Raw genomic sequence first — 26,226 nt, 5'->3', positions numbered from 1 at the left:
CTGCCCAGATGGCTCAGCCTGCCAGCACAGAGCATCAAATCATTTTATTCCTATGACAGCAACTTGATTCCTGATGATATAGGATCCATATATTAACAGCATCTCGTGGTTTTTCTCTTTTCCCCTTCCAGGAGTGAATTCCTCGCTTGTTGCTGATTTCATGCCCACGTCCTCATGGAACATCTCAAGTGAATTAGATAAAGGTAAGCAGGCAGAAAAAAACCCTAAATCACCTGAATTCAGATTTAAAAATCTCCGTTTTTCTTGACTTGACCAAATCAGCAAACAAAGGGGATAAGGGGGTATCCAAGATAAACCTCATTTGCCTCGGGATCTTTTGACATTTAATTCCATGTGGTTCTGGGATTTCTGGAGATTGCTGTGTTCATTTCTTGTACCAAGAAAATGTTCCACAGGGCAAAAATATTTCAAGATGTTCTGTCACACATTTTTTTCTGGTGGATCTTGGGATTTGAACTCAAAATTCACAAGCATCAGGCACTGAGTTTGCTCTATATAGTTTGCTCTCGTGTTTTATTCCGAAATTTTGCGGCTTTAATAATACAAAATACATTTGCAGGTGGTAATTAGGTGTAATTTGGAGCTCTCCAAGGGTTATATATTGTAAAAAAATGAGAGGTTTATCATTCTCCTTAATTTTGTAAATTAAGCACTGGTAATTTAAGGCAAATTGCTGAGGTTCCCTCATTGCAAGGCAGTGGCTGCAGCTCCTGAGTCAAACCTGTGCATCTTTCAGGATGCTCTTAGCCACCCTCACTGTGCAATTTGTCAACCACTTTTCATTTGCCAGCCATTTACTGCTGAGATGGAAATTTCCCACAGTGGAATTCTGCCCCAGATGGTTTTCCCAACTGTTTTTGTCTGTTTTGTTACTGGTTTTTTTGAACATGTGTTGATAATGTTTGATGTTTATGCATAAATATGTTTTCTGTGCTTAGGGATGAGGAGAATATGTGATTCTGGGTACTCTGGGTTGATCCTTTCACATCTGCCTTCCCAGCAGGGAAGGAGCAGGACTTTGTGGTGATCCAGGACACAGTGGGGAAGATGAAAGTCAAAGGTCTGGTGCTTGCTGGTGGGAAAGGGAGGAAAGCTTGTGGTCATCCAGCAGAGAATTCCCAAATCCCAGCAAATTTTGCTGAGGGAAGGAGTTGACAGAATGGAGTTCCTATCCCACTGTAGGGATTCACCCACGTGCTGGCTGGGCTGTGCTCAGGGAACATCCCAGAGCTGGGCAGAAGTGAAGCTGCTGCTTGTCCCAGGCAGGAGCATGGAATCACAGAGTGCTTTGGGTTGGGAGGGACCTTAAAGCCCATCCAGTGCCACCCCAGGGACACCTCCCACTGCCCCAGGCTGCTCCAAGTTCCATCCAGCCTGGCCTTGGGCACTTCCAGGGATCCTGGGGCAGCCACAGCTGCTCTGGGGCACCTGTGCCAGGCTTCCCCACCCTCCCAGGGAAGGATTTATTCCTGATATCCCATCTAAACCTCCTCTCTTTCCACGTTTCTTCCCTGTTTGGCAGCTTTCTTTGGTTTTTCAGAAAGCAGGAAATAATTAAGTGGCCTAGAAAATAAAACTTAAAAGTTTGGAAAAGCCAGAGAAGGCAAAACTTTGACTTTGGAGAGTCCAAGCACTGTGTGATTGAACCATCTCTCAGTTACCTCCATGGCACCTGTTGCTGAGCTGCAGATATTGTCAGGAACAGGTAAAATGAACTTCCCGGCTTCTAATCCACCTGGAATGTGGCAATTAGCAGGGTTTGGGCTGAGTCCCGCATTCCTGGGGGATTACCGGCCCTTTGCTGCGGCTCATTAGCATTTACAGCGCTGGCAGCTGCCACACCTCAACTCGGATTTACATACGGGATTAAAACAAAGCCTTTATGCCCGAAAAGCTTCGTCAGAGGGGCGGCTTCTGCCAGCAGAGGCACGCAGGTTTTGTCTTGTCTCACCTGGGCTTTCATGTGGGAGCTGCTGCTGCTCCCCTCAAAGCCCTGAAACTGCAGCTTGGACCAAGCCAAGCCCTGGGCAGCACACGCTGAGCTGGGCACTGGAAACCTCCGAGGGGAAAATGAGGCTCGGCTCCCGTTTGTTTTGCATCTCAAGGAGTGTCTTGGTTTGAAAAGACAGGTGTCTGCTAAGGAAGGCAGGAGCCTCCCCTGAAATGGAGAATGGAAACGCCCTCCCTCCAGAATTGTTATAGTTTTGAAATTAAGGGGCTCTCAGGCAAAGATAGGGGAATAGGAATAACATTTTATTTTATTAGGAAAGTTAAAATACAAATGCAATAGTACAAACAAGCGAAAAAAGCCACTGACAGGGTCAGAATTCAACCTCACACGCTGTGTGTCAGGGGGTGGCACAGCCCCATCCCATGGGGGCTCAGCCCTCCTGCAGTGCCAGCTGTGGTTCTGCTGGAGCAGGGATCCTGCACAAGGGGGGAGTTTTCCTCTGCAGCTCCAGGGCTGCTGGAGATGGGCCTGGGCTCCCTCTGGCAATGCAGGGGAGAGGAAAGCTGCTCCTCTGGGAATGCAGGGGAGAAGGAAGCTGCTCCTCTGGGAATGCAGTGGGCAAAGGCTGCTGTGGTGTCTGTCCTGGTTTGAGAGGAAGTAAGTTTTCTGGGATATGCTGTGGTCACCAGTAGGTGTCCAGATTTTAATATTGACGCCTGGTGTGGCCACTGGAGACATTGGATACGCCTCTGAGAACACAGGGGTATCCAGCCATTGTGGGAGCTCTGGGCAGGCAGAGCCCAAGTTTTTAACCCCTTTTTGGACAATGAAAACTTTACAGAACATTAACCTTTCCTAGAAGAGAGATAGAGATGAAATGGGAAATGGGCAAGTGTGATGGAGGTTGGTGCAAGTGAGAGATGTCGGAAGAGTAGAGAAGAATCTTAGGTGGGAAGAGATGATGGAGTGGCCTTAGCTGGACTCTTCTTGTTATAGCCATGGACAGAACCATGTTCCTTGTGACACAGGGACTGCATCCAGGGGGAGGCAATGGCTCAGAGCCAAGAGGGTTCAGTGTTGGTACCCCTCGGCCCCAGGGGGTGAAATCTGGGGGGGACAGGTGTCCCCAAGGTGAGACTGTGCTCTTTTTGGAACGGGACGAAGCATCCTTAAAAGGACGACCCTAGGAGCAGCTCTGGTCCTTGTGCAGTGGTGAGAGCACTGGGCATGGAAGGGAGAGGTCACAAAGGCAAATGTTCTCCAGGCAGTGCCACGAGTGACACAGAAACACACAAGGTCTCAATGGTGTTTCCTGGGGAAGCCCATGGTACAAGGACTCCTCTCCTCTTGATGAACTGAGGATTGATTACCTAAAGGGTGGTGAAGGACCGGGAGTTGGTGATTTGGGGAATGGATGTATTGGAAATCTGGTGGGGGGAGGAGGAAATGTTTTTGGGATGTTTTCATTTTCCCTGTGTATTTCTTGTTACTTAGAGTTGTAGTTTAGTTAATAAAGTTTTCTTTTCTTTATTTCTAAGTGGGGGCCTGCTTTGCTTGTTCCTGGTCACATCTCACAGCAGACACCAGGGAGCATATATTTTCATGGGGGCACTGGCATTGCGCCAGCGTCAAACCGTGACAGTGTCCCAAAGCTCAGATTGTACCCAGGTAGGAATGCTTGGCTCCTCCCCTGGGCACAGCATCTCCCCATGGGATGGTGTAATTCTATCAACCATGCAGGGACACTCACTGGCCATGAACAGAAGATAATTAATAATGAATGGCTCATTAACAGCCGATATCTCCTGGAGGGAGGATTGGCTGTGGAAGAGATAAAGAAAGCTGCCCCATGAACAGAGATAACCGCCCCACCTCTACAGATGGGGATAGAACACACAGCCCCAGCCACATCTTGCATTTCCAACCAAGACAGGGAGTCAAAATCTACTTGTTTTCCAGGAGGTTGCAGTACTCCAGCGTCACAGTAAAACTCATTTTAAAGCCTGTTAAGTTCACCACATGAAAGTGGTTTCCAAGCAGATTTCCCAATTAAATCCCTGCCTACTCTAAGTGGCTCCAACTCTACCTGCTGCCTTTTGGAAATGAGCATCTCCTCCTCCAGCGTGTGCTTCATGTTGGGGAAGGAGGAACAGCTTGATAATAATATTCTGCATTTTGAAATAATGACTTAATTTGGTGCTTTCCCTCGCTGGGTGAGTTCTGCAGTGATTATCTTACAACTGAGCCCTATTCAGGTTTCAATTTCTATTAAATAAGCTAAATCGACAGCATTAAACAGTTGCCTGTTTATTCTTTTTAGCAGGAAATTAATTTAAAAGAGACGCAGCCACCCGTGAAGAGCTGTTGAAAGCAACGATTGATGGGAGGGAGGAGGTGGTTTCTCACCAAAACCTTAAAAAAACAAACAAACTGGGCATAAAAAATAAAAAAATAATCACTTTTAAAACAGGGGAGATTTAGCTATGAGCATTTCTCTCTCTCTCCCCACTAGTAAACCATGGTGTGCAGAGGGAATGCCACGAGGGAGAAAGAGAAATGAAAATATGTTTCTATAAATATTTAATTCTGTAAGGAGAAATAAGTGAAGTTTGGGGGAAAAAGGGGGCTGTGGTGGTAGGAAAAGCCCCATTCCGGGGGGCTGGTGGCAGCACATGGAGCTTTTCACTTGCAGGTTTTTTGAGATTCCCTTTGGTGTGGAGAGCCTGGAGCAGCCCCAGGTGGGAGATCTCCCATGGGGCTGTGATTCAAGAGGCTGGAAAAGCCTCATCCATGTGCTCCTGCACAGCCCCAGGATGTGGCACTGGGATTTCTCCTTGGATTTCTCCTTCCCTTCTGTCCCCTCTCACCACCAGTCCTCCTCCAGCTCTTTGTCTTGGAAAGCTCCCAGTTTCCCATCTTCTTTTCCTTCTTTAGAAAGGTGAAGAGCCCTGCATTCAGCTGCTCCTATCCCACAAAACAGATCATGGAAGGAGAGGCTTTTCCTTCTTCCTTCCATCCCGTGTCAGTTTATTTACAAAGCAATAGGCCTGAATTGGAATGGGAGCCTATTTACATCTGTTACACTGGAGGAATTGTTTGGGATCTCTTCATCCTTAGGCAAAGATAATATTGGAGCCCTTGCCAGGAAAGAGACAAATATATTATTTGGAATATTATTGTGACTGTGAGTAGGGTTCAGCTTCAGTGGCTGTTCATTCTGCAGGGCTGATAAGAGAGTGGCTGTTCATTCTGCCCTGGAATGGGTCCCCCCAGTGCCCCATGCCCACCTGCAGCCTCCTTCAGAGGCACAGGGATGTGTCCTGCCTGTGCTTGAGATGGGGCTCATTTCTTCTGTTGGTTCCTCCTCCTCCTCCCAGGATCTCTTCCTTGGTCCTGGTCCTTCCAAAGAAAACCATTGCTGTGAGTTTTTTGCCTGTTTCCCTTTTCCTTTCATGGCCTATCAGCTCTGGCAAACAAGTATAAAGCCTTGGAGCTTGGGAACCATTTCCATTTCCAGACATCCACCATGCCAAGCCCAGACTCTGAGCTCCCCACAGCCTCTGTGGGCACAGCCCTTCCCAGTGCCTGGAACAAACATTCCCTGGAGAGCTTGGCAGAAGATTCAGCTGGGATTTATCCTGAACATTCAAAGGCATATCAAGGATCACTTGATATCAGTGATCTGGGGATGCACAGCCCAAAATGAGATTGGAGGGTCCAAAAAAGGCGTGGGAGAGGTGCAGTGTTTGGGACTGCATGTCCTGAACTTCCTGGAGATCCTGGTGGGGGCAGAACATTCCCTGGAAGGGCTGGACAACAGCTCCAGCACAGCAGGAGGGAAATGCAGACAGGAAGGTCTGCAGGACATAGGGGTGCAGCCTTTGGCTCACCTTCACTGACAAACCCAGCCACCTTGGCAGGGAAAGGACCTGCCTGGGAGTACTGTGAGGGAAAATCTCAGTGATCTCCCAGGGAGGATTGGACTCTTAGGCAAACTACATCCCAAACAACATAAACACACCCGAACGTGGGGAAAACCAGGTGGGTCGAGGCCTCCTGCCTTTGGCCCCAGTCCTTCAGAGATTCCAGATTCTCCTTTGAAATCACTGGATGCGAATTTGATCCCTGTGCTGAAAGGGGAAGAATTACAGCTTTCACATTCATGCACAATTTACCTTTCTATTTTCCTTTATTATCTGGGGGATATGGGGTAAATCAAGCTCCCCTGGTGGGGCTCAGGGTTCTGATTCGATTTGTGGGGTCCCGTTAGTAGCAGGGCAGTAAATTACTGCTACTTTGTTTGAAAATTTTTTTAGCCACAGTACATTAGCTCCTTTTGTTTGCTTTTCCACTGACGGAGTGCACGTTTTTATTTGAGAATTTGTGTTTCTTGAATGTCTCATTTATAAATAATACAGGGTGTGAAATTCGAAGGTCACAGAACACAGGCTGAAAATGAAACCGCCCTGAGTAACTTTGGGCTTTCATGGCAAAAATCTTCCACAAAAAGCTGCACTTACATCAAATTCTTTGTATAATCCGAGTGTGCACAGTGAATATTGACCATTATACATAAGGTAACTATATATAATAACCTTTTCCTGGCTCATCCAGCTATCTTTGTTTATTTGAAAGATTGATAGATCAGAGGGTCAAGGGACGTGTTTTATTGTACGTTTCTGTTCCAAATTTCCTGACATTTTTGGTTGAAAAAAAAAAAAAATAGACCTTTAAAAGGCACAGAAAGGGGTAATAAGAACCAGATCCTAAAGTGATGCTATGTCAAAATGTCAGAAATAACAGCTTTTCTTTGACTCCACAGCATTAATCTTGAGGCACATACCTTTCCATACACCCTCCCTTTAATGCTTGGGTTTTTCTTTGTGGCTCTTTACTGCGGAGCAGCTTCTAAAGTGACAACAAAATCCCTTGATGGTTTTCAGTAGTTGGCTTTATAGCTGGATGTGGACATTTGTTTACCTATTCCAAATCACTTTTTTTTTTGGCGATAAAGTTTAGAGGTTTCCTACTTGGGCTATAAAACTGGTTCCTGAGTAAAGAAAAGCTTCATTTCCCCTCAAAGTGACCTCTGAGACATCTGTCCTTAAAGCTCAGAGCTGTCTGATGAAAGGAGGGGCAGAAACAACTCTCAAATGCATCCAAGAGTTCATGGAGGGCAGGGAGTTGCCCAGTTCCCACCCAAAAGCAGTGGGATTCAGGTTCCAGATAATTTTTTGGAAGTCTGGCTTCCCTCCACGAGCCCAGCGCCGTCTCTGAGCTGCCAACTATCAGAATATCAAAATTAAATCTGAGAATCCCAGTGACAGTCACACATGGAGATCTGAAAAGCCATCAGGCCTCAAGCTGTGCCCTGCCTGGTTGAGGTCAGGGAGTTATCCTGGCTGGCGCTGAACCCTCTGGATGGAGTCTGGGAAGGGAAAGTCCAGGACAGAGCTTCCATGTGCATCCCAAACTGACTCCTGCACATCTCTGGGAAACCCGCTGGAGGTAAAGCTGGGCAAACTGAGGCAGCAGAACGTTTCCTTTGTTCCAAGACATTGGATATTTCCATGTGATTATCTGGATTTCTTTAACCCTGATACTCTCCAAGAGTTGCCAGATCATGACTTGAGTGCAGCATCTCTTCCCTCCCACTGTCATTCCTCTTGTTTATTCATTTAAAATAAGTGAAATTCCAAGTGGGAGTTTTCCTTTTACCCTGTAAATAACAAGGTCTGGTGATCAGACCCACGGGGAGTTGTCTTCCTCTGTGAGTGATGGGCAGATTCAGCAATCCACGGGGAATCCTTTTTCCAAGGGATGTGTGTGGCCATGCTTCCATCAGACATCCTGCTGCTTCCTTCCTTTGCATGGAGCAGCCAGCAAGCCTCTCCAGCATCTTCACTCTTGGTGGACTCTGTGTTTGACCTTCTCCAAAGACAATTATTCCTCATGGAAGATTCTCAGTGGAGTGAGCTTGGTGGCGGTGCCGATGTTTGGGGGTGTGGAGCACATCCAGGTGTGGCACCACAATGGATTCATGGATGATCCAGGGCTCTGAATGAATGAAAATGCAGCTTTCCCTGAGACACTTTTGGGCATTTTTCCAGTGTGTGCAGTGACAAAGAACCAGGGACCTGCCAAACCTTTCAGTTCACAAACATAATTCAAGGCCAGGTTCACAGAATCACAGAATGACCGGGTTGGAAGAGACCTTAAAGATCATTGAGTCCAACCCAGCCCCAACACCTCAGCTAAACCCTGGCACCCAGTGCCACATCCAGGCTTTGTTAAACACACCCAGGTTGGATGGGGCTTGATCAGCCTGCTCTAGTGGAATGGTCCCTGCCCATGGCAGGGTTTGGAATGAGCTGAGGGCTGAGGTCCCTCCCAGCCCAGACCATTCCAGGATTCCATAAATGCAATAAGCACTGGAATGTTGGTGTCCCAGTGCCTTACTCCAGCCAGGAGAGGTTCTGCTTTCTGTGCTGCAGTGCAGGTTTGAATCTTCAAATCCAGAATTAAGCAACTTCTCCAGGCCAGCAGCTGGAAAAGGTGTCCCCACAGCTGCCTGAGGAAAGGTCTGGAGATGTTTGCAGAGAACTGTGTTGTTCCCCATCTGCAGTGGAAGGAACTTGGCTCACCAGCCTGTCTTGTGCACCTGGATTAAAGCTGGCTTAAGCTTGAGCAGAGACTTTAATTTTAGCTTTTCTTTGAATATTCCAAAAGATCAGAAGGGCAGAAAGAGAAGGATAAATGAAACAACAACTCTTCTCATAAAATGACCCTTCCAGGGTCCAATCATGCATCCCCGTCGTGCTTTAAACACCTTGTGAAATCAGAAACATGCAGCACACACGGTGCTGGGGGGAAAGGTCTCCCTGTGGCCAGCAAAATCCTCCTGCAAGCCAAGAGGGTGTTACTGCTCTAAGCTGTGTCTTTGGTAATTTAAGATAGAGTAACCATGTGGTCACAGAGCAGATTAACATTCCTTGGCCGGCCAGGACGAGCTTTTATTTTGAAAGCCACCTGGGTTCCACTTAAAAGTAGTAGAATAGTGGAGGATTTATTAGGACTGGGCAGGCTCCTATTTAACAATGTCAAGGCAGAGCTGTGGAAATACAGACACTTTTCTTCTTAGGAGACACGCAACGCTCTACATTTCATCCTTGCACAGCTGTTGCTGCTCTGTAACATCAAACCAGCACAAAGTTTGGCCATGAAGGATACCTAATATTTGGGTTTTATATGCAGTGTCTCCAATTTACGCGCTCAGAATCATGAGGATGACTTATGATGTGTTGTGTTTGCCTTGGCAATGGCTCAAACCCAGAAATATATTTCAGGCTTGGCTTTCCAGATATTATCTCAAGTCATTTAAAAGTTCATTATAGGGCACCCGCTAGTGCTGCTCTAGTAAAGGGGCTGTCAGCATTTTTCAAGGGTTTATAACTCAGCCATTAAAAAAAACCCTCTCTGTGGGCTGAAACTTGGCATTCGGGGTCTAGGCCCAGCAGTAAATTGTTTTTACAAATTAAAAAAAAATCAGTTTGGCTATTATTAAATTATAGGTGGGCTAAATTTTATTTAGAACTCTTTCAGGCTATTCTCCCGTACTTCTGTAAATTAAAATGTTTCCCAAATGTTTTTATAGAGTGCTACTCTAAAATATGGACAGGCTTTTGTTGTGTGCTCGAAACCCTGAGATTTAACTTAAAATATAATAACAGTGCTTATCCCAGCATAGCACTTTTCACCTTCAAAGTGCTTTATGAGCATTATCTCATTAATGTACATAGCAGCCTCCCCATGATGTAAGAGGGATTATTATCCTCACTTTATGGCTGGAGACATCAAGCCAAAAGGTTTAAGGCTGTTTTTAAAAGGCCTTAGTTGCACAAATCCCATGTGAGCTTTGATTGGCTTTGGGTGTCTACTTCCCTTTGGCTCTTCTAAAAATCACAACTGAGCTGATTCACTCCAGGCTGCTCCGAGCCAGGATTAAACTCAGACTTTCCAAAGGCCAGTGCCACCAGACTGGATCATTCCCAGTACACAAAACCCATTCCTTTCTTCTAAGAAACTGTTCTTTAGGTCAGAGGGAGTCAACTCCATCTGGAGGGCTCCTGGATGGTAGGAGAGGGGCAGATGAATTATGGTGAGATGGTTTGGATTGGAAGGGACCTTAAATCCCATCCCATTCCACCCCTGCCATGGGACACCTCTCACTGTCCCAGGCTGCTCCAACCTGGCCTTGGACACTTCCAGGGATGCAGGGGCAGCCACAGCTTCTTTGGGAAAACCATGCCAGGGCCTCACCCCTGTCACAGGGAAGAATTTCTCCTTTTGATGGGTTTTGGAAGGTGAGAGACAATAAAAATACAACTGGGCTTCTCTCCAACCCCTCCACACCAGGCAAGGGCAGCAATGGAGGAGTTTGGTGCGTGCCAGGGAAGGGATGCTCATAATTCTGTGTGCCTCAGCAGCAATCCAAGGTTTTTGGGGAGTTCATCTTCAATTCCAAAACTGCTTTATCTGTGAGAAACATTTCCCAGATCTCCCAATGGCTTGAAACCTGCCCTGTTTAAATCTCATCTCAGGTGAGCTGCTTGATCTGGTTTATGATTCAGATGCTAAATGTACAGATTTGAGGACTAATCTAGGGTGAATTTAGGAGATGAATTTGTTTTAGTTTTTCTGCAGTAGCTCCTGGAGGAAGGTTGAGAACAACCAGAGGAGTCAGCAGCTCCTGAGGCCACTTGTGTTGGTACTTAGAGAGAAGTTGCAGCCACACTTTTTCACTGACTTACGATTTCTATTGATACCTCAAAATCCTTTTCTAGCCTTTGGAAACGTTCCCTACATCCTCAGTCCTTTATTTGCCTCTCCTGTATTCCTCAGGACCTTCAAACCATCCTGTTCACTGTGCTGTTTGTCAGGCAGCCCATCCAGGGCTGTTTCCCTCCCTGTTGGGCTGGAGATGGCTGAAGGAGCATTATCAGGAATTAAAGAAATGGCTGTGGTTCAGAAATGCTACATTGGGTAATTAACTGTGGTTCTCTGGTCCCAGGCCATTAGTGGGGCCTTATTAAACCCAGATTGTGCAGAGAGCCCAGGAATCCAAGAGCTGGCTGGAGCTCTGCTTCCCAGAGAAGGTGTCAGGATGGCAGGGCAGAAATGTGCCTTGGGATGGAGCTTGGAGAAATGGTCCTGGGGAGCTGAGGAGCCATGGGACACCCCTGAGGGACTCTGGACCCTGCTGTCCGTCCTGCAGGGCTGGGATCTCTGCCCTTTTAACCCATCCACAGGTTCCCTAAATAATTGGATCCGTGAGGGTGCCAGAACAGCTGTATTTTCATAGAATCATGGAATGTTCAGGTTGGAAAAGCCCTTTAAGATCACCAAGTCCAACCAGCACCATGTTCACCACTAAGCCACATCCCCAAGTGCCACTCCACATGTTTTTTGAATGTTTCCAGGGATGGTGACTCTACCACTGTCCTGGGCACCTTATTTAAACACTTTACAGCTCTTCCCAGGACATTTTTTCCCCTGATTCCCAATCTAAACCTCTCTGGGTGCAACTTGAGGCCATCCCCTCTCATGCTGTCCCTTGCTCCCTGAGAGAAGCACAGTTTCACACCTGCACATTAGAACTTAATTGAAAAAATACACGTGGAAAAAAATTATCTGTGGACAGGGCCTGGGTGCCAAATGTTTGTCCCAAATGGCTCCTGGGACCAGGTGAGGACAGGGAGGCTTTGTTCAAAGTGCTGTGCAAACACAGAGTAAGTTGTGTGCTAAACAGATTAAAAACAAAGGCAAGAGATACTGCTCTCCACAAACCATAATGAAGGGAGGAGCTGGGCAAGCCAAGATTACAGGAATAATTAGGGAAGTGGCTTACTTAGGCAGGCTGGGTGGCTGAGCTGGTTTGGAACGTGCTGGAGGGTTTTTTCACACTTTCAGGAAGGTTTCTTGCTGGAGTGAACTGCAGGTGGACTTGAGAGTGATGGAGCACAAAGCAGCATGGCACCAGTTTGGGGATGGAAACGTCCAAGGCCAGGTTGGACAGGGCTTGGAGCAACCTGGGACAGTGGAAGGTGCCCCTGCCTGTGGCAGGGGGTGGAAATGGATGAACTCCAAGGTCCCTTCCAATCCAAATAATTCTGGGATTCCAAGTTCACTGACTGATTTTGGCTTTTCTTGACCTCCTGGTCTGGCTCTGAGAGTTCAGGAGCCAGATACAGTCAGGATTTCCCATTCCTTGGCCACCCTGCTGATGGGACAGCCAGCAGTTGATGGTGGCCACCATTAGTTTTGAACCTCTGACATGGAGAGGAGAGCCTGAGGATTCCATTCCCCATCCCCAAGCCATCTCCCTCCCTGCCTTTAAAGGATTGAATGAAGTGGTGAATACAGTGAATGAGGAATGGGCCTCTTCCTGAGGGATGCCCAGTGAAATAGCCCTGGACAGAAGGCAGTGCTCAGGAATGGATTAGGAGAGATTCATCTTCATAATTTTAATGTCATTTGATTTTTCAGTCATGAGCCCTATTTCAGAGTGGAGGTAATCTTCAGTACTCTTAGCCATGGAAATACTGAGTGAGAATAAAGTCTCCTTTCCCAGATATGATCCTTATTCCTCCTCTCTGCAGCTGGTGCTTACAAAATTATAGATAACACACTCTCTGCTCTGCCTGCGAGTCACTCAGAATGGCTTGGAGACAGGATCACAGAATCCTGGAATGGTTTGGGTTCTTAAATCTCATCCAGTGCCAGCCCTGCCATGGCAGGGACACCTTCCACTGTCCCAGGCTGCTCCAAACCCTGTCCAGCCTGGCCTTGGACACTGCCAGGGATCCAGGGACAGCCCCAGCTTCTCTGGGTCACAGGATTTGCACTTCTGAATGGTTCCTTTCACATGTTCCTACATTTGGTGGATTCTGGCATGAGCAGAAGCAGGTCAGCATCAAAATGAACAACTGGAGTGCTGAGATGTTTTTCCTGTGTTTTGGTTAGGAAAAAGAAAAGAAAAAAAGTAGCAGTGTTTTTTTTTTCTGTGCTAAATGAAGCCAAATAGGAGATGTTGAAACAGCAGAGGGAACCCTGCTATCCACTGTGACAGTGTTCACAGGGGTCTGAGGATGAGGGAAGAGATGAGGATCTGACTCCATGTTTCAGAAGGCTGGGTTATTATTTTATGATATATATTATATTAAAACTATACTAAAAGAATAGAAGAAAGGATTTCATCAGAAGGCTACGTAAGAATAGAAAAAGAAGGAATGATAACAAAAGCTTCTGTCTGGGACAGAGAGTCCAAGTCAGCTGGGCTGTGATTGGCCATTAATTAGAAACAACCTCATGAGACCAATCCCAGATGCACCTGTTGCATTCCACAGCAGCAGATAACCATTGTTTGCATTTTGTTCCTGAGGCCTCTCAGCTTCTCAGGAGGAAAAATCCTCCTTTGTCTCACTTCCAAAGACAAGCAGGAGCTTTCTCCACAATGCCATCCCTGCTCTGGAGCCCTTCATCCCCCTTCTTTTCTCCCCAACCCCAGATTATTTCCTGACGCTGGACGAGCCCATGAACAACATCACCACCACGCTGGGCCAGACGGCAGAGCTGCACTGCAAGGTGTCAGGGAACCCCCCTCCCACGGTGAGGTGGCTGAAGAACGACGCGCCCGTGGTGCAGGAGCCGCGCAGGATCTCCTTCCGAGCCACCCCCTACGGCTCCCGCCTGCGCATCCGCAACCTGGACACCACCGACACCGGCTACTTCCAGTGCGTGGCCACCAACGGCAGGAGGACCGTGTCCACCACCGGCGTGCTCTTCGTCAAGTTTGGTGAGCCTGCTCCTCAGAAACTGACCCAGCTCCTGCTTTAGGAGAAAGGGTTCGGCCGGGGGAAGGCAGCGCGCTGGTGCAGCGGCGGCGTGGAATTGTTGAGGCTTGTGGAATTGTTGTCAAACTTATTGAACTTAGGTTATGCAGAGAGCCCAGGAATCCATGAGCTGACTCAAAATGGGCTTCCCAGAGAAGGTGTTAGGATGGTAGGGCAGAAACATGCCTTGGGTGGAGCTGGAGAAATGCTCCTGGGGAGCTGAGGAGCCATGGGACACCCCTGAGAGAGACTTTGACCATGCTGTCTGTCCTGCAGGGCTGGGATCCCTGCCCTTTTAACCCCCATCCACAGGTTTCCTAAATAATTGGATCCATGGGAGTGTAGGAACAGCTGTATTTTCATAGAATTGTGGAATGTTCAGGTTGGAAAGGACCTCCAAGGTCATCCAGTCCAACCAGCACCCAGCACACTGCTAAACCATGTTCACCATTAAACCATGTCCAAAGTGCCACAGCTTCAGTTGTAGGGATGGTGACTGCCTTAAGCAGACTGTCCCAACATTTTTTGGAGGAGAAATTTTCCCAATATCCAATCCAAACCTCCCTTGGAACAGCTTGAAGCTGTTTCCTCCTGTCCTGTCCCTGGAGCAGAGCCCGACCCCCCCGGCTGTGCCCTCCTGTCAGGAGCTGTGCAGAGCCACAAGGGCCCCCTGAGCCTCCTTTGCTCCAGGCTGAGCCCCCATTAATGGGGTACCTGGGTAGATTCAGACCAGAGGAGAAAAACTCCTTTATTGTGAGCGACCTCTGTGTCTGGTGAGTGAGAAACTTCAGCTGGCACTGCAGGCTGAGGGCCTGAGATGAGACCCATATATACCTGTCAGGGAAAATAAGCACTCATTGCCCCAAGTTTATATTGAGATAACTGCCTTCAAAGCTGGTCTTACCACTCAGAAAATTCCAAACAAGAAACAGGTTTTGTGTGTCTTCTCCCCCTCCTCCTCCACGGTCAAGGGGAAATAATTCACTGAGATGAAGATATTTGCACACAGTCCTGGTTAATCCTCTTTGGAACTGGACAAATAACACACAGGGAATGATGGATGTGATGAGTTTCATCTTCTTTTTTTCATAAATCTCCCATGTTTTCTGATTTCTGATAAGAAATTAATCATTAGGTGTTCTCCTAAGGCAGTTTCAAGAGGAGGGTGAGCTGCTCACCTGTTTTTTGTCCTTGTGTCATGTTCTGCAGGCAATACAGCCTTGTCTTTGGTGCTGAGGGGCTGCCACTCCTCTGTTCAACTCCATAAACCACAGCCAGCACCACAGACTGGTGCTTTTATCTTTTTAAAAGGCTTTCAAAAGCTTCCTGCTTGCTACCTCACCGTAACTCATCCTGCTGTTTTTCTTCTGTCACTTTTCCAGGTCCCCCGCCAACAGCGAGCCCAGGATCCTCGTAAGTCCTTTCATGTCTCTTCTGTGCCTTCATTAATCTTGCATTTCAGCAGTCAGAAGTTCATTTGTCATGTGGTGTGACAGGAGCACTTTTCCATTCTGCTTTTTAAGTCAGATGGGATGGTAATTTATTGTAACTGAGTTATCTGTCTCGCAGTGATGTTTTCATGTTATCGTGTCAACTCCTGTTTCTTACCCCAGACTTCTTAATTTGCAATATTATTACCTTTGGATCCTCTGGTGCCTTCAGTCTGTGGAGTGATTCCAGTGCACCTACAGGTACTTCATCCATGTCACAGCCCAGTCAGGGAAATATTTATCACTACAAGCAGATTTTACTGCCCAGGGGCTTCTTGCTGATTTTAAGGGTCGTAAACTGTGTCTGTCTCTCTGTACCTGTATTAATAAACTGCCTGAAAAGATTTTTTGAAGATTTTTTTTAAAGATTGAGTAGGTGGGTGGGAGCAGTGGCTGTTTGTACCAGAGCTCCCTGTGTCCTGGAGCCCAGGTTTGGCTCCTGCTGCAGGCTCTGAGCACTCCCCACGTTGTATTTTGGCAGTGGAGCTTCTGTCTGGGGCAGTTTTTGAGAATATTCACTTCTAACTCTAATTTCAAAATAGCTGATCAAACCTGCTCACCTTTCCGGTGCCTCGCTGTTCTCAAGTGTGATCTCTGGTTTTTGCTTTGGAAGGGGAGCTCTTTGCTGGGGTTTGGATCCTGGAGTTTGCTTTGGAAGGGGAGCTCTTTGCTGGGGTTTCAGGGGGTTCAGCCCTGTTTGGTGATTCTCTGGGGTTCTGGGGAGGGAACGTCTCCTGCTGCTCTGGGATTTGGGGGCTGATGGGCTCTCCAGCAGTTTGGAGAATAAATCAATGAGGTGAGAAAATGGGGATTTTGTGCTGCTCCCACCTAGTTTGGGGTTTCTGAAATTTGTGGGTTAAACAACACCTTCTTGGTGGTCAGAGCCCACAGAGAGCAGTGTGAGCACAGAGAGCTGGGCTGGAATTTCACTGTCTGGGCCACTCAGGATTGCCTCACTTTTTAAAACAAGATACATTTGGGAATCTTTTTTCCCATTTTTTCTTTCTGGCAAGGGGTTTGGTGGTTTTTTTGCTCCCCTTCCAAAAAAAACCCCACAACTTAACCAGCTAAAATACACACAAAGGATGTGGAAAGGTGAAAAGAAAGGGAGATGTTCGCTTTAATAGTTGATTTTGTAACCAAAAAAGAAATTGAATCACACTTCAGTTGCATTTTGTGAAATGCAGGAGGGAAATTACCTCGAATTCTGGTTCTTTGTGTTTGCTGCTCCTTGCATGGAAAAGAATGTCCTGGGAACTGGACTGTGTGACCCTCGTGTCACCTTCTCCCTGTACAAGTTGAAAAATTCACTTGTAGCTATGAAATTCATTTTTCTCCTCTTTTTTCCGTGCAAACCAAGCCCATCTGTGGCAGTTGTCAAGCTGCAGGGTGAGATGAAGTACCTGGCTGTCCTCCCTCATCATCCTCCCTCTGGGGAAATGCTTTCCTTGGGAACAGTCTGGAAGCTGGGCCATAAAATCAGGAAAGAACCTGATGCAAATTCCTGGGCCTGCTGTTGCCATGTCTTTATCAGTCACCCATGAGTGCAAGGTGCTCTTCATTTCCAGATTTCATTTGAGGATCCTGTTCTTAAAAATATCCACCCACTCAGCCCTTTTCCCTCCATAATTTATAGAAAGACAGATGGGCCAAGTGTGAGTGGGAACGCCAGATGATGATTTCTGTGAAAGGGACAGATAACACAATAATTCTTGTGGGTTATTTTTGCTGCTTTCCCTAAGAGAAATGGCCAAAAGTCTGATTTGGAAATCAGTCTGAAGCAAAGTGCTGCTGGGTGGGCAGCACTGCCTGCCCTGAGCATCCTTCCTTTAACTCTGCCCTGCTGGACAGGAGGTGAAACCCCTGGGATCACATTCCATGGTGCTGCTCTGCTGCTCTGACTCAGCTGGGAGAAGCTTCTTTTGTTAAAAAAAAAAAAAAAGCCCAACAAGCCCTAATTGTGCTTTAGAAAGAAATAATTATTTATATTATATAACAATAAAAATATAATATAAATATATAAAATGTTTAGAATAAAATATAATATAATATATAAATATTATTTAAAATAATATAGAATATAATATAAAATTATTTAGAGTAAAATATAATATATAATATAAAAAGTAATAAAATTATAAAAAGAATATAAAATATTTAATATAAAATATAATATACACATTTGAAATTATAAAAACAATATAAACTATAGCAAAGTTTATATAAATATATAATGTTATTTAGATATAATACAGAAATATAAAATGCAATATATTTAATTTTTATTATATAAATATATAATGTGTGGATACAATATAGAAATATAATATATATATATTATTTTAATATAAATTTTAAAATAGTATTTTAAAATATAATATAAATGTATATAATATAAATGAATATTATATTATATTATATTATATTATATTATATTATATTATATTATATTATATTATATTATATTTAATATATTTAAAATAATAATAATTTTAATATAATATATTGTATTATTGTATCTTTGGGTGCTACAGCTGCAGGGCCAGCTCCAGGCAGCTCAGGGGATGTGGGGGTGCTGTGGATGTCCATGTCCCACAGCTGGATGTGTCCCCAGGAGACAGCTCAGGCTCTCCAGCTGCTGGAATCCTTTCCACGGTGTGGATGGGAAGAACTTCTGGAAGAACTTCCATGGATGGAGTCAAGGGCACCTCCAGAGCAGCCTGGGAGGGGCAGAGAGGTCAGGGAGCCGTGGCTGGAAAAGCTGGATGCACCACCCTCAGCTGATCTCCTTCTTTCAGCCATGAACTTCCAAATTCAAAGGCAAATTGGGTTGATTTAATGTTTTTAGTTTATTTTTAGGGAGATCAAAGGCAGCATTTTGGTGGTTCACCGGTGTATTTGTGCATTGCTCTGTGTCTGTGTGTCGTGCACACAAATTTGTCCCAGAATCCCAGGAGGGTTTGGTTTGGAAGGGACCCCAGAGATCCCCTGATTCCCACCCCCTGCCATGGACACCTTCCTCTAAACCAGGAATTTGCGCTGTACCCATTGCTTCTCAAAATTTCCCCCAAACCCCAGATTGTTAACATTATTTTTGAAGTTCCTGTGCTGCATATCCCTCTGAAAGTCACTTTTATTCATCATGCACGGCAAGGCTGGTCCCTGAAGGACACAGAAATGTGTTTTCACCTCAGGGATCAGAACCAGAACAAGGTCAGAGCACAGCAGAGTCCTGGGGAGGAGAGGATTTAATGTCACAACAGAGATCCTGTGGCCTGGGAAATGTTCTGTGCCCAATCTTTCTGTTCTTCTTCTCTCATTCTCCATTGTTCCCCTTCCCCTGAGCCTTGGCTTCGTGCTTAGCCCAAACTTTGACACTGCAGGAGAAATCTTGGGCACAAATCACCGAAATCTGGGGCAAGAACTTCCACAAGAGCTGCAGTGAGGAAGAAAAGGAAAATGCCAGTTTGCATGGGCTGGTGTAAAAATGAGCTGGAAAAACCCTGCTGGAGTGGAATCCAGTGGGAAGAGTGCAGGAAAATGCTCTGTATTTATTATTTATTGTGTAGTGAGCATGTTCTGAAGAGGTTTAACCTGGATGTGTACAGCAGGGATATATTCCCAAGTGGAATGTGTACATGCTGCTGCCAATATTCCTCTGGAACAGTCCTTTTGTTCTTCATGGAGCCTCTTCTATATATAAATACCCTAAATATGGCATTGTTTGTTCTTTATTTAACCACTGGGAACGAGGAGAGGGGAAAAGAGGAGACAAGAGGGCTGTAACTTTAAGGAGCATCTGATTCATAAAATGAAATGGGGTTTGTGATTCCCAGAAATAAATAGCTTGCAAGGCTTGAGAAACCACAACCCCCCCCCTTGGATTTTCCCATCTTTTTCAGTCATTGAGATGATTTTTTTTTCTTTTTTTCTTTTTCTTTTTTTAACTTTCAGCTAAACACATCTGGGTTTTTTAGTAAAACAGATCTTTTTGTACGGTTGCTCTGTGTGCCAGCAACAAGAAAATGTGTAAGCACTGGCCAGCATCCAGGTGAGGCTTGGCCAACTGTGTGTGTGTGATTGTGGATTTCAAAGAGGAACACAGAGACTCTCCTCTTTTGGCCACAGAAGGTAAAATTTAGAGAAGAAGAAATGCCAATCCAGAGGCCAGAACAGATTCACTGCTCCAGCAGCATCCTGGGAGTGATGTCCCTGCACTCTGGTGCCAGGTTTGGCTCCTGGAATCCTGGAATTCCAGCCTGTCCCACATTTTGTGGCTGGCACAGAAACTCCCTCCTGCTGTTCAGTGATGGAAATTTTGAATGAAGGCTGGACACAATTCCCAGGTGCTTTTCTGTGGGATCTTTTACAGTCCCACTGTGTGCTGGTGCAGCAGCTCGTTCCTAGAGCCCTGTGGGATGTGAGACACAGCCCTGAGGTGGGATATTCCATGCAGAGGCCAACATAAATATATCTGGGGGGGAAAAAAGCCCCACGTGGGGCGAGACTGGAGCCTGAGGGGCTGATGCTGACACAAACCATGTTCATCCTGCTGCATGACTTCATCCCAGGGCAAATAATCCCCCCTCAGTTTGCCAGGGGCTCAGGCAGGTTATCTGCCAGGGCTGCAGGGGGAACGTTCCCAGGGAGAGCTGCCCTTGTCCTCTCCATGGGCTCTTTGATCTGCTGCACACTTATCTCTCTCATGCCACTGATGCCTCAGGTTTGGCTTTTATATCTTCAGACTCTGTGCTGCTTTAGTGTGCAGTTCTGAGCTTCACATGAGGGGATGCTGAGCTCTGTGCACAGAGCAGGGAGACAAAACAATTCCTGCTCCAGCTGGGCACCAAGGACAAATGATCCAAATCTCAGCCCCAGAGCACAAACCCCGTGGGCTGGAGAGAGAAAAACAAGCAGGGTGGGACTGCAGGGGCTAAAGCTGGAATGGGACAATGAACTGCAAGGTGCAAATGGAGCAGAACTGATCCCAGGGACAGAGCCCGTGCCCGGCCGTGCATTTTGGGGCCATTTTGGTTCATCTTGGGTGCAGGCCTGGCTGGGCTCTGGTGCTGCCCAAGGTGCATCCATGGAGGAGATGCTTTGAATAAAACCCTGCTTTATTCTGGAGCTCTGCCCAGCCTCTGCTCCAGCTCAGCCTGCACAAGGCACCACCACTGTCTCATCTTTCCCCTGGACTGTTCTGCTCTGGCACTGGGGACAATGGAGTGGCTGCTGAGGGTGCTCAGGCTTTTGGGATTTTATTGGGATTTGTGCTCTTGGGTTTTCCTGAGTGAGCAGAAAGAACTGAAAACCTCTGGGTAAATGTAACACAGAATTTGGGAAGCCACAGTCAGGTCCTGTATGAAGTGAATTGGCTGCAGGGCCTATTCCAGGGTGTTTTATCACCTCAGGGTACTTAGGTAGCTAAATATACACCTTATCTGGGAATCCCAGGCTCCTTTGCCTCTCCACCTCCCCTTATCTCCCAGACACGTGGGAAGCTGAGCCGAAGTCAGGTTTAAGGTGTGTTAGAGGGGCCTGAACTGGAGCTGCTGCAGCTGGAGGGCACCTGGGCACCTGGTGTGGGGGAGCAGCCCAAACTATTGCAGGAGTGGCAAGGGAAAAGGGACAGGAAAGGGAATGGGATCAAAGAATGGGCTGGGCTGGAGAGGACCTCAAATCCCACCCAGTGCCACCCCTGCCATGGCAGGGACACCTCCCACTGTCCCAGGGTGTCCAGCCTGGCCTTGGGCACTGCCAGGGATCCAGGGGCAGCCACAGCTGCTCTGGGAATTCCATCCCAGCCTCTCCCCACCCTCCCAGGCAGGAATTCCATCCCAAAATCCACCTCCTCCTGACTGCTGTGGCCCTGCATCACCCGCTGATGTTCATGTGAGCAGTGCTGCTAACAGCCAAGTTCTTTGCCAGGAAAAGCTTTAAATTGTGTTTTGTTAGGCTGTGGCAAACATACAGAAAAGAAATTGGCCTGGAGTTTGGTGAAAGACTGACCTTAGAAAGTGCTTTTGGCTTTTAAAAGGTGTCTGATAAGCATTTCTGCAGATGCCAGCTGGAGTGCTCCCTTATCTGTGGGCAGTGCAAACAAAACCCTCCCCTCCTGCCCACATGTGGCACGGGGAAAGGCCCAGCAGACAGAGCTGCGTTATCTGAAAACAAATTAATTACAGAGGTGTCAATATTTTTTTTTTAGGCAGGGAGTGAAGTGCATTAGGGCTGGGGCATGGGGAGCACAAGGGGCAGCCAATGTGCCATTGATGTTTGGTGTTCCCTCTGTGCGGGCTCACCAGAGCAGCTCTGATGGGGAGAAATGTTTGGGGTGGGGGTGGCCCTTGTGGAATGCTCCAGTCTGGGTTTGAGCGTTTGGGGTTTCCATTTCCATCAGGAAAGGATTCCCTGGCCTGGCATGTGGGATTTGTGGCCAGATCCTGGGGACTGGGGGAGTTGAGAGTGAGGATTACATTGAAAGAGGCATTTGTGCTGTCATTCCATCTTTATTGCCTTTATTTACATATCAGACTTTATTTATATTCATATTTATATATATATACATTAAGACCTTACTGCCTTTTTTAACCCTGGATCCAGGAAATTCTCAAATCCCTCCCAGGGTCCTGGTTTTTTATTGGACTCAATGATTTTTCCCAACCTTTATAAATCTATGATTCCAAGGGGACTGATAAGTGAAGTACAGATATGGATAAACTTTCCTTTCTCTAATTGGATATCTCAGTTATCAGCCTTTCCACAGCACTAAAGAAATCCTGTGATGACATAATTTGACCCTGAGTTACAGACTCTCTGCCTGTTTTCCTGATTTATTTAAAAAGGGGCAAAATGAAGATCATTTTGAAGTTTTTGACAACAGAAAGGCAAAAAAAAAAAAATCAGGAAAGGCTGGAAAGTTGCATTATTTCTGCTGATCATTTCCTCCAGGCTGTTGTGTGTTCATGGAGATATTCTTCAACTCCTGTAAAAAATAATAAATATCATTGAGCCCAGTTGGCAGTCTGGGTCTGACCAATAACAAACCCAGTCTTGTGAGTTAAACCAAAAAGCCCAACCTGCAAATATTGTTCCCATTTGTTGGAACCCTGGTTACTGAGAATTTTAGACTTTCTGTACTGACGAACACTAACACTGCATTTAGCCTAAAACTCTAAAGGAAGCTCCCAAAATTAAATAATAAAACTCAAATTGCAAGTGTGTTGTTTAAATAGAAGTGTATAATATCACATGGTAGAAAACTTAAAGTTTTAAAATACAGTAATGTATATAAAACAAAATGAAAGTTTTAGAATAGAAGCTAATCCTTCTTCTTCGTAAGTTTAAGTAATATTTTATAATTAAATAAAAAGTCCACATTACAAACAACAAGTAATTAGTTATTAAGTTAAAAATAAAGATAATTTAAGTATCATTTCTTAATTAAGCAGTTTATCCTTAAAAAGCCTTATAAAAAAAGAAATACAACTTCATTTTTTAGTTTATGAATGTACAATACTATAAAACTCAGAGTTTATAAAACTGTAATATAAATAAAACCTAATAAACATCTAAGTCCAAACAAAAACTACATCTCACACATTTAATCATAACAAAAAAGGTTCAAACACAACAACCATTAATGCCTTTTTCCTTGGTGTCACCCTTTTTGTCTGGGTTGGAATTCACCTCCCAGGACAGGGGATCTGTGTTCCTAAACTCCACATTAAGGCTGATCCTAAGTCTGCTTGGAAACAAAGCTACTGGATTAGATTAAACATTCTGAGCTTCCAAACTTTGCTTTTCTTATTTATTAATAAATATTGTCATTTTTTATTATTTTAACAAATATTTTATTGTTTATTAATAAAAAGCAAACTTTGATTTTCTTTTTGCTGAAACCAAGCTGAGGCCATCAAGCCTTTGTGTCAGAAAATGAAAATTGCAGAGCCCCTAAGCCAGCAGAGAGCAGGGAGGTGCTGGCAGTGCTTCAGAGCAGAGGCATAATCTGCTTTTCCCATATTTCATGTGGTCATTCCAGGTAACAGCTCTTTTGAAGCCAACCCCAAAATCCCTGCTGGAGCTGCTAAAAGCTTGCAGCAGCTCTTGGGGCCAAACCACTGGGTTTTGGTGAAGCGTTCCAGTGCTCAGGAGCTGGGCTTTGCTCTTTAAGGCAGGTTTAATCAAAAAATTCTCGTTTAGCTCTAATCAGAAGGACATTTTAAGTGGCTTAGAGGGATTTCTTTGAGCCTGAGGGCTGTGAGGAAAGAGCTGACAATATTGCAGTGACAATGGATTTCTGCCATGCTGGCCTGGCTCAGCAGAGCCTGGCTTTGGAAGGACTTGGCCTGAATGTCAAAGAGGACAGATAAAAAATGATGTTTTAGGGAGTCTCTAATTCGTGTGAGATTAAACCTGACTTTTGTTCTGCTTGGGGCAGCACAGGAAAATCACTGATCTGTTGGCTGATTTGTGAACCCAACCCAGCTCCTTCTTCAGTGTCCTGTCACTGCAGAGCTGCTAAAACAGAGGTGGGAGGTGGTGTTTTGGGGACAAAGATTGTATTTTACAGTAGAAAATACACCTCAGTCCCAGGCTTTGGGAGCTTTCTCTTCTGTTTTGGGTGTTTGCTGCTCTACCTTATGCAGTTAAAAAATAAAATAAACCAAAATTTAAATTATTTGAAATCAAGGTCCTTGATTTCCCTCCCCACCAGCCTGTGGTGGGTTCAGAGTCATTCCAAGGCTTCAGTGCTGCAGGAGAACAGATAATTTGAGTTTTTCTTGTCCCCAGTGCCTCTGTTGCCCAATGTTTTACTCCTGGGGAAGAGTGGGAAGGGCTGTAGGTGGAGGAGGAGGGAAGAAGGGAAATAATTCTATAACCTGGGTGTAAAATGTGTAAAATGGTGTTTGGTTGTCATGAGTGCAGTGTAACTGAGTCAGCAAACTGACAAATGAAATTGTGACTTAATTAGGATTTTCTGGAAGAGCAAATGGAACATCTCTCAGGTGGAACAAGTGGCTTTCAGAGTCCTTGTTTTGCCTCGATCCCTGCAGTGTCTGGCGGCCAAATGCTGCTCTAGAACTTTCCTGGGAGTGGCTGGGTGGAAGGGGGGGAATAAAGAACTTCTCACACATTTCAGAGCTCACTTTTAATATCTGAGGTCATCCCTGAGGTTCCCCTGGGCCATAAGGCCTTTAATTAGGAGGGAAATCCTATTTAAAGGCCTATAATGTTTCTGTGGTCACAGTAAAACCTCTCACACAAGCCAGCAGTAAAATCTCAGTGGGCAAATCTCAATCCCTGTCTCATTTTGTGCTTTTACCTCAGTGCCCAGCTGTTGCTGACGTTCCTTAACAAATCCTCTCCTGCTCTTTTGGTTTTGTGTTGATGGGGACCAGGGAAAGGAGGAGCACTGAGGGATCTGCTGGAGGTTCAGCACATCCAAAGCTCAGCTCTGGGCACAGCTTCCAGCAGGTTTTTGGTTTATCTGCCAGCCTTGCTTCCAGTGGGCTGGAAAAGGACTGAAGATGAAACATTTCAAAAATTGCAGTGAAAGCTCTGCAGGTTGCTTGTGGTAGGAATTATTCAGGAGAACAAAATGTAGGAATAATAATAACAATAATTACAATTACAGCCTTGCAAGCCCAGGGCACTGGCAGGGGGAGAGGCAGCATCTGTGGCTCTGTGGGATGGATTTGTTTCCTGTCCTGGGCGTTCTTTCAGCCACATGAAAAGTCCTCTCTGTCTGTATGGAAATCTTTCCTTTCCCTGGACGCTTTGGGGTTCTGCTCCCTTCAGAGCCTTTGCTCTTTGCCTGCTGGGACATCCCAGGCTGGGATCAGCATCCAGAGCTGGGTCCTGGAGCTCATCTGGTCCCTGAGATCCCTGTCCCAGCTGGGAGCTGGGCAGCTGCAGAGCTTCCCTCCCTCCCAGTCATGGAATGGGTTGGGTTGGGAGGGACCTCAGAGCTCATCCCATGGCAGGGACACCTTCCACCACCCCAGGGTGCTCCAGCCTGGCCTTGGACACTTCCAAGCCACAGCTGCTCTGGGCACCCTGTGCCAGGACCTCCCCACCCTCCCAGGGAACAATTCCTTCCCAATATCCCATCTAAACCCATTATTTTTCAATTTCAACTCATCCCAAGCTCAACTTAAGATTTTACTCCAGGCTTCTGCAGCCTTCAGGAGAACCACTGTTAGGGCAAGTGTTTACTCAGCCTAGTAAAAACATTAAAAGTGGGAGTAAACCTGTAGTGACCCAGAGGGCTTTCATGACTTCAGTAGGGTGTAAAACCTTGGGAGTGAGTTTTCCTGCAAGGATAACATCACTGCTCAGCCAGCCTCTGTGTAGTTACTACTCACCCCCAATGTGTGCAGCTCCATCACAAAGTCCTGCAGTGCAAGGGAGAAGATTATAAGGTGTTACATTATTTATCCTGATAATTAAAACCACTCCTGACATTCCAGCTCGGGCTGTTCAAAGCAATAACCCTGGGCCACCTCAAATACTGTAAAAGGAGTTAATCATCCATTTCTGAGTGTGTCAAGTTTATTGATCTTGTTAACAGGAAAACATGTGTGGTTACCTGGGTGAGGAAGGAAAGCACTTATCAGCTGAGCTGGTGTTTGGATGCTGTTGTTGGTGCCTGAGCCTGCCAAGATCAGTGCTCAGCAAAAATGAATCACAAATGTTACCCTGCCGTGGTTCCCCAGCCAAATTTCTTGTGTGGGTGAATTTACTTTAAACAAATACATTTTCTCTCCCTCCTGATTCTGCTGCAGATGAATGGACACATTATTTTGCCCAGCAATTAGCACCAAGAGCACTTTGCAAGGCAGTCCCCTTTCAAGGTTCACAGCTGGCTTAA

General features: G+C 46.0%; 1 protein-coding gene across 1 annotated transcript in view; it reads left to right on the top strand.

Moving 5' to 3' along the window:
• The window catches only part of ROR1 (receptor tyrosine kinase like orphan receptor 1), a 58,386-nt gene that overhangs the window by 5,853 nt on the left and 26,307 nt on the right, over positions 1-26,226 (top strand). Inside the window, exons 2-4 of the mRNA XM_066555973.1 lie at positions 132-203; positions 13,539-13,826; positions 15,246-15,276. Coding sequence (XP_066412070.1) covers positions 132-203; positions 13,539-13,826; positions 15,246-15,276 — 391 coding nt within the window. The remainder of the gene's footprint in view (positions 1-131; positions 204-13,538; positions 13,827-15,245; positions 15,277-26,226) is intronic.

This window comes from Molothrus aeneus, chromosome 9 (assembly GCF_037042795.1).
Source record: "Molothrus aeneus isolate 106 chromosome 9, BPBGC_Maene_1.0, whole genome shotgun sequence".
Classification (NCBI taxonomy): Eukaryota; Metazoa; Chordata; class Aves; order Passeriformes; family Icteridae; genus Molothrus; species Molothrus aeneus.
The sequence above is the reverse complement of the archived record's forward strand: the minus strand, read 5'-3'. Positions and strand labels throughout refer to the sequence as shown.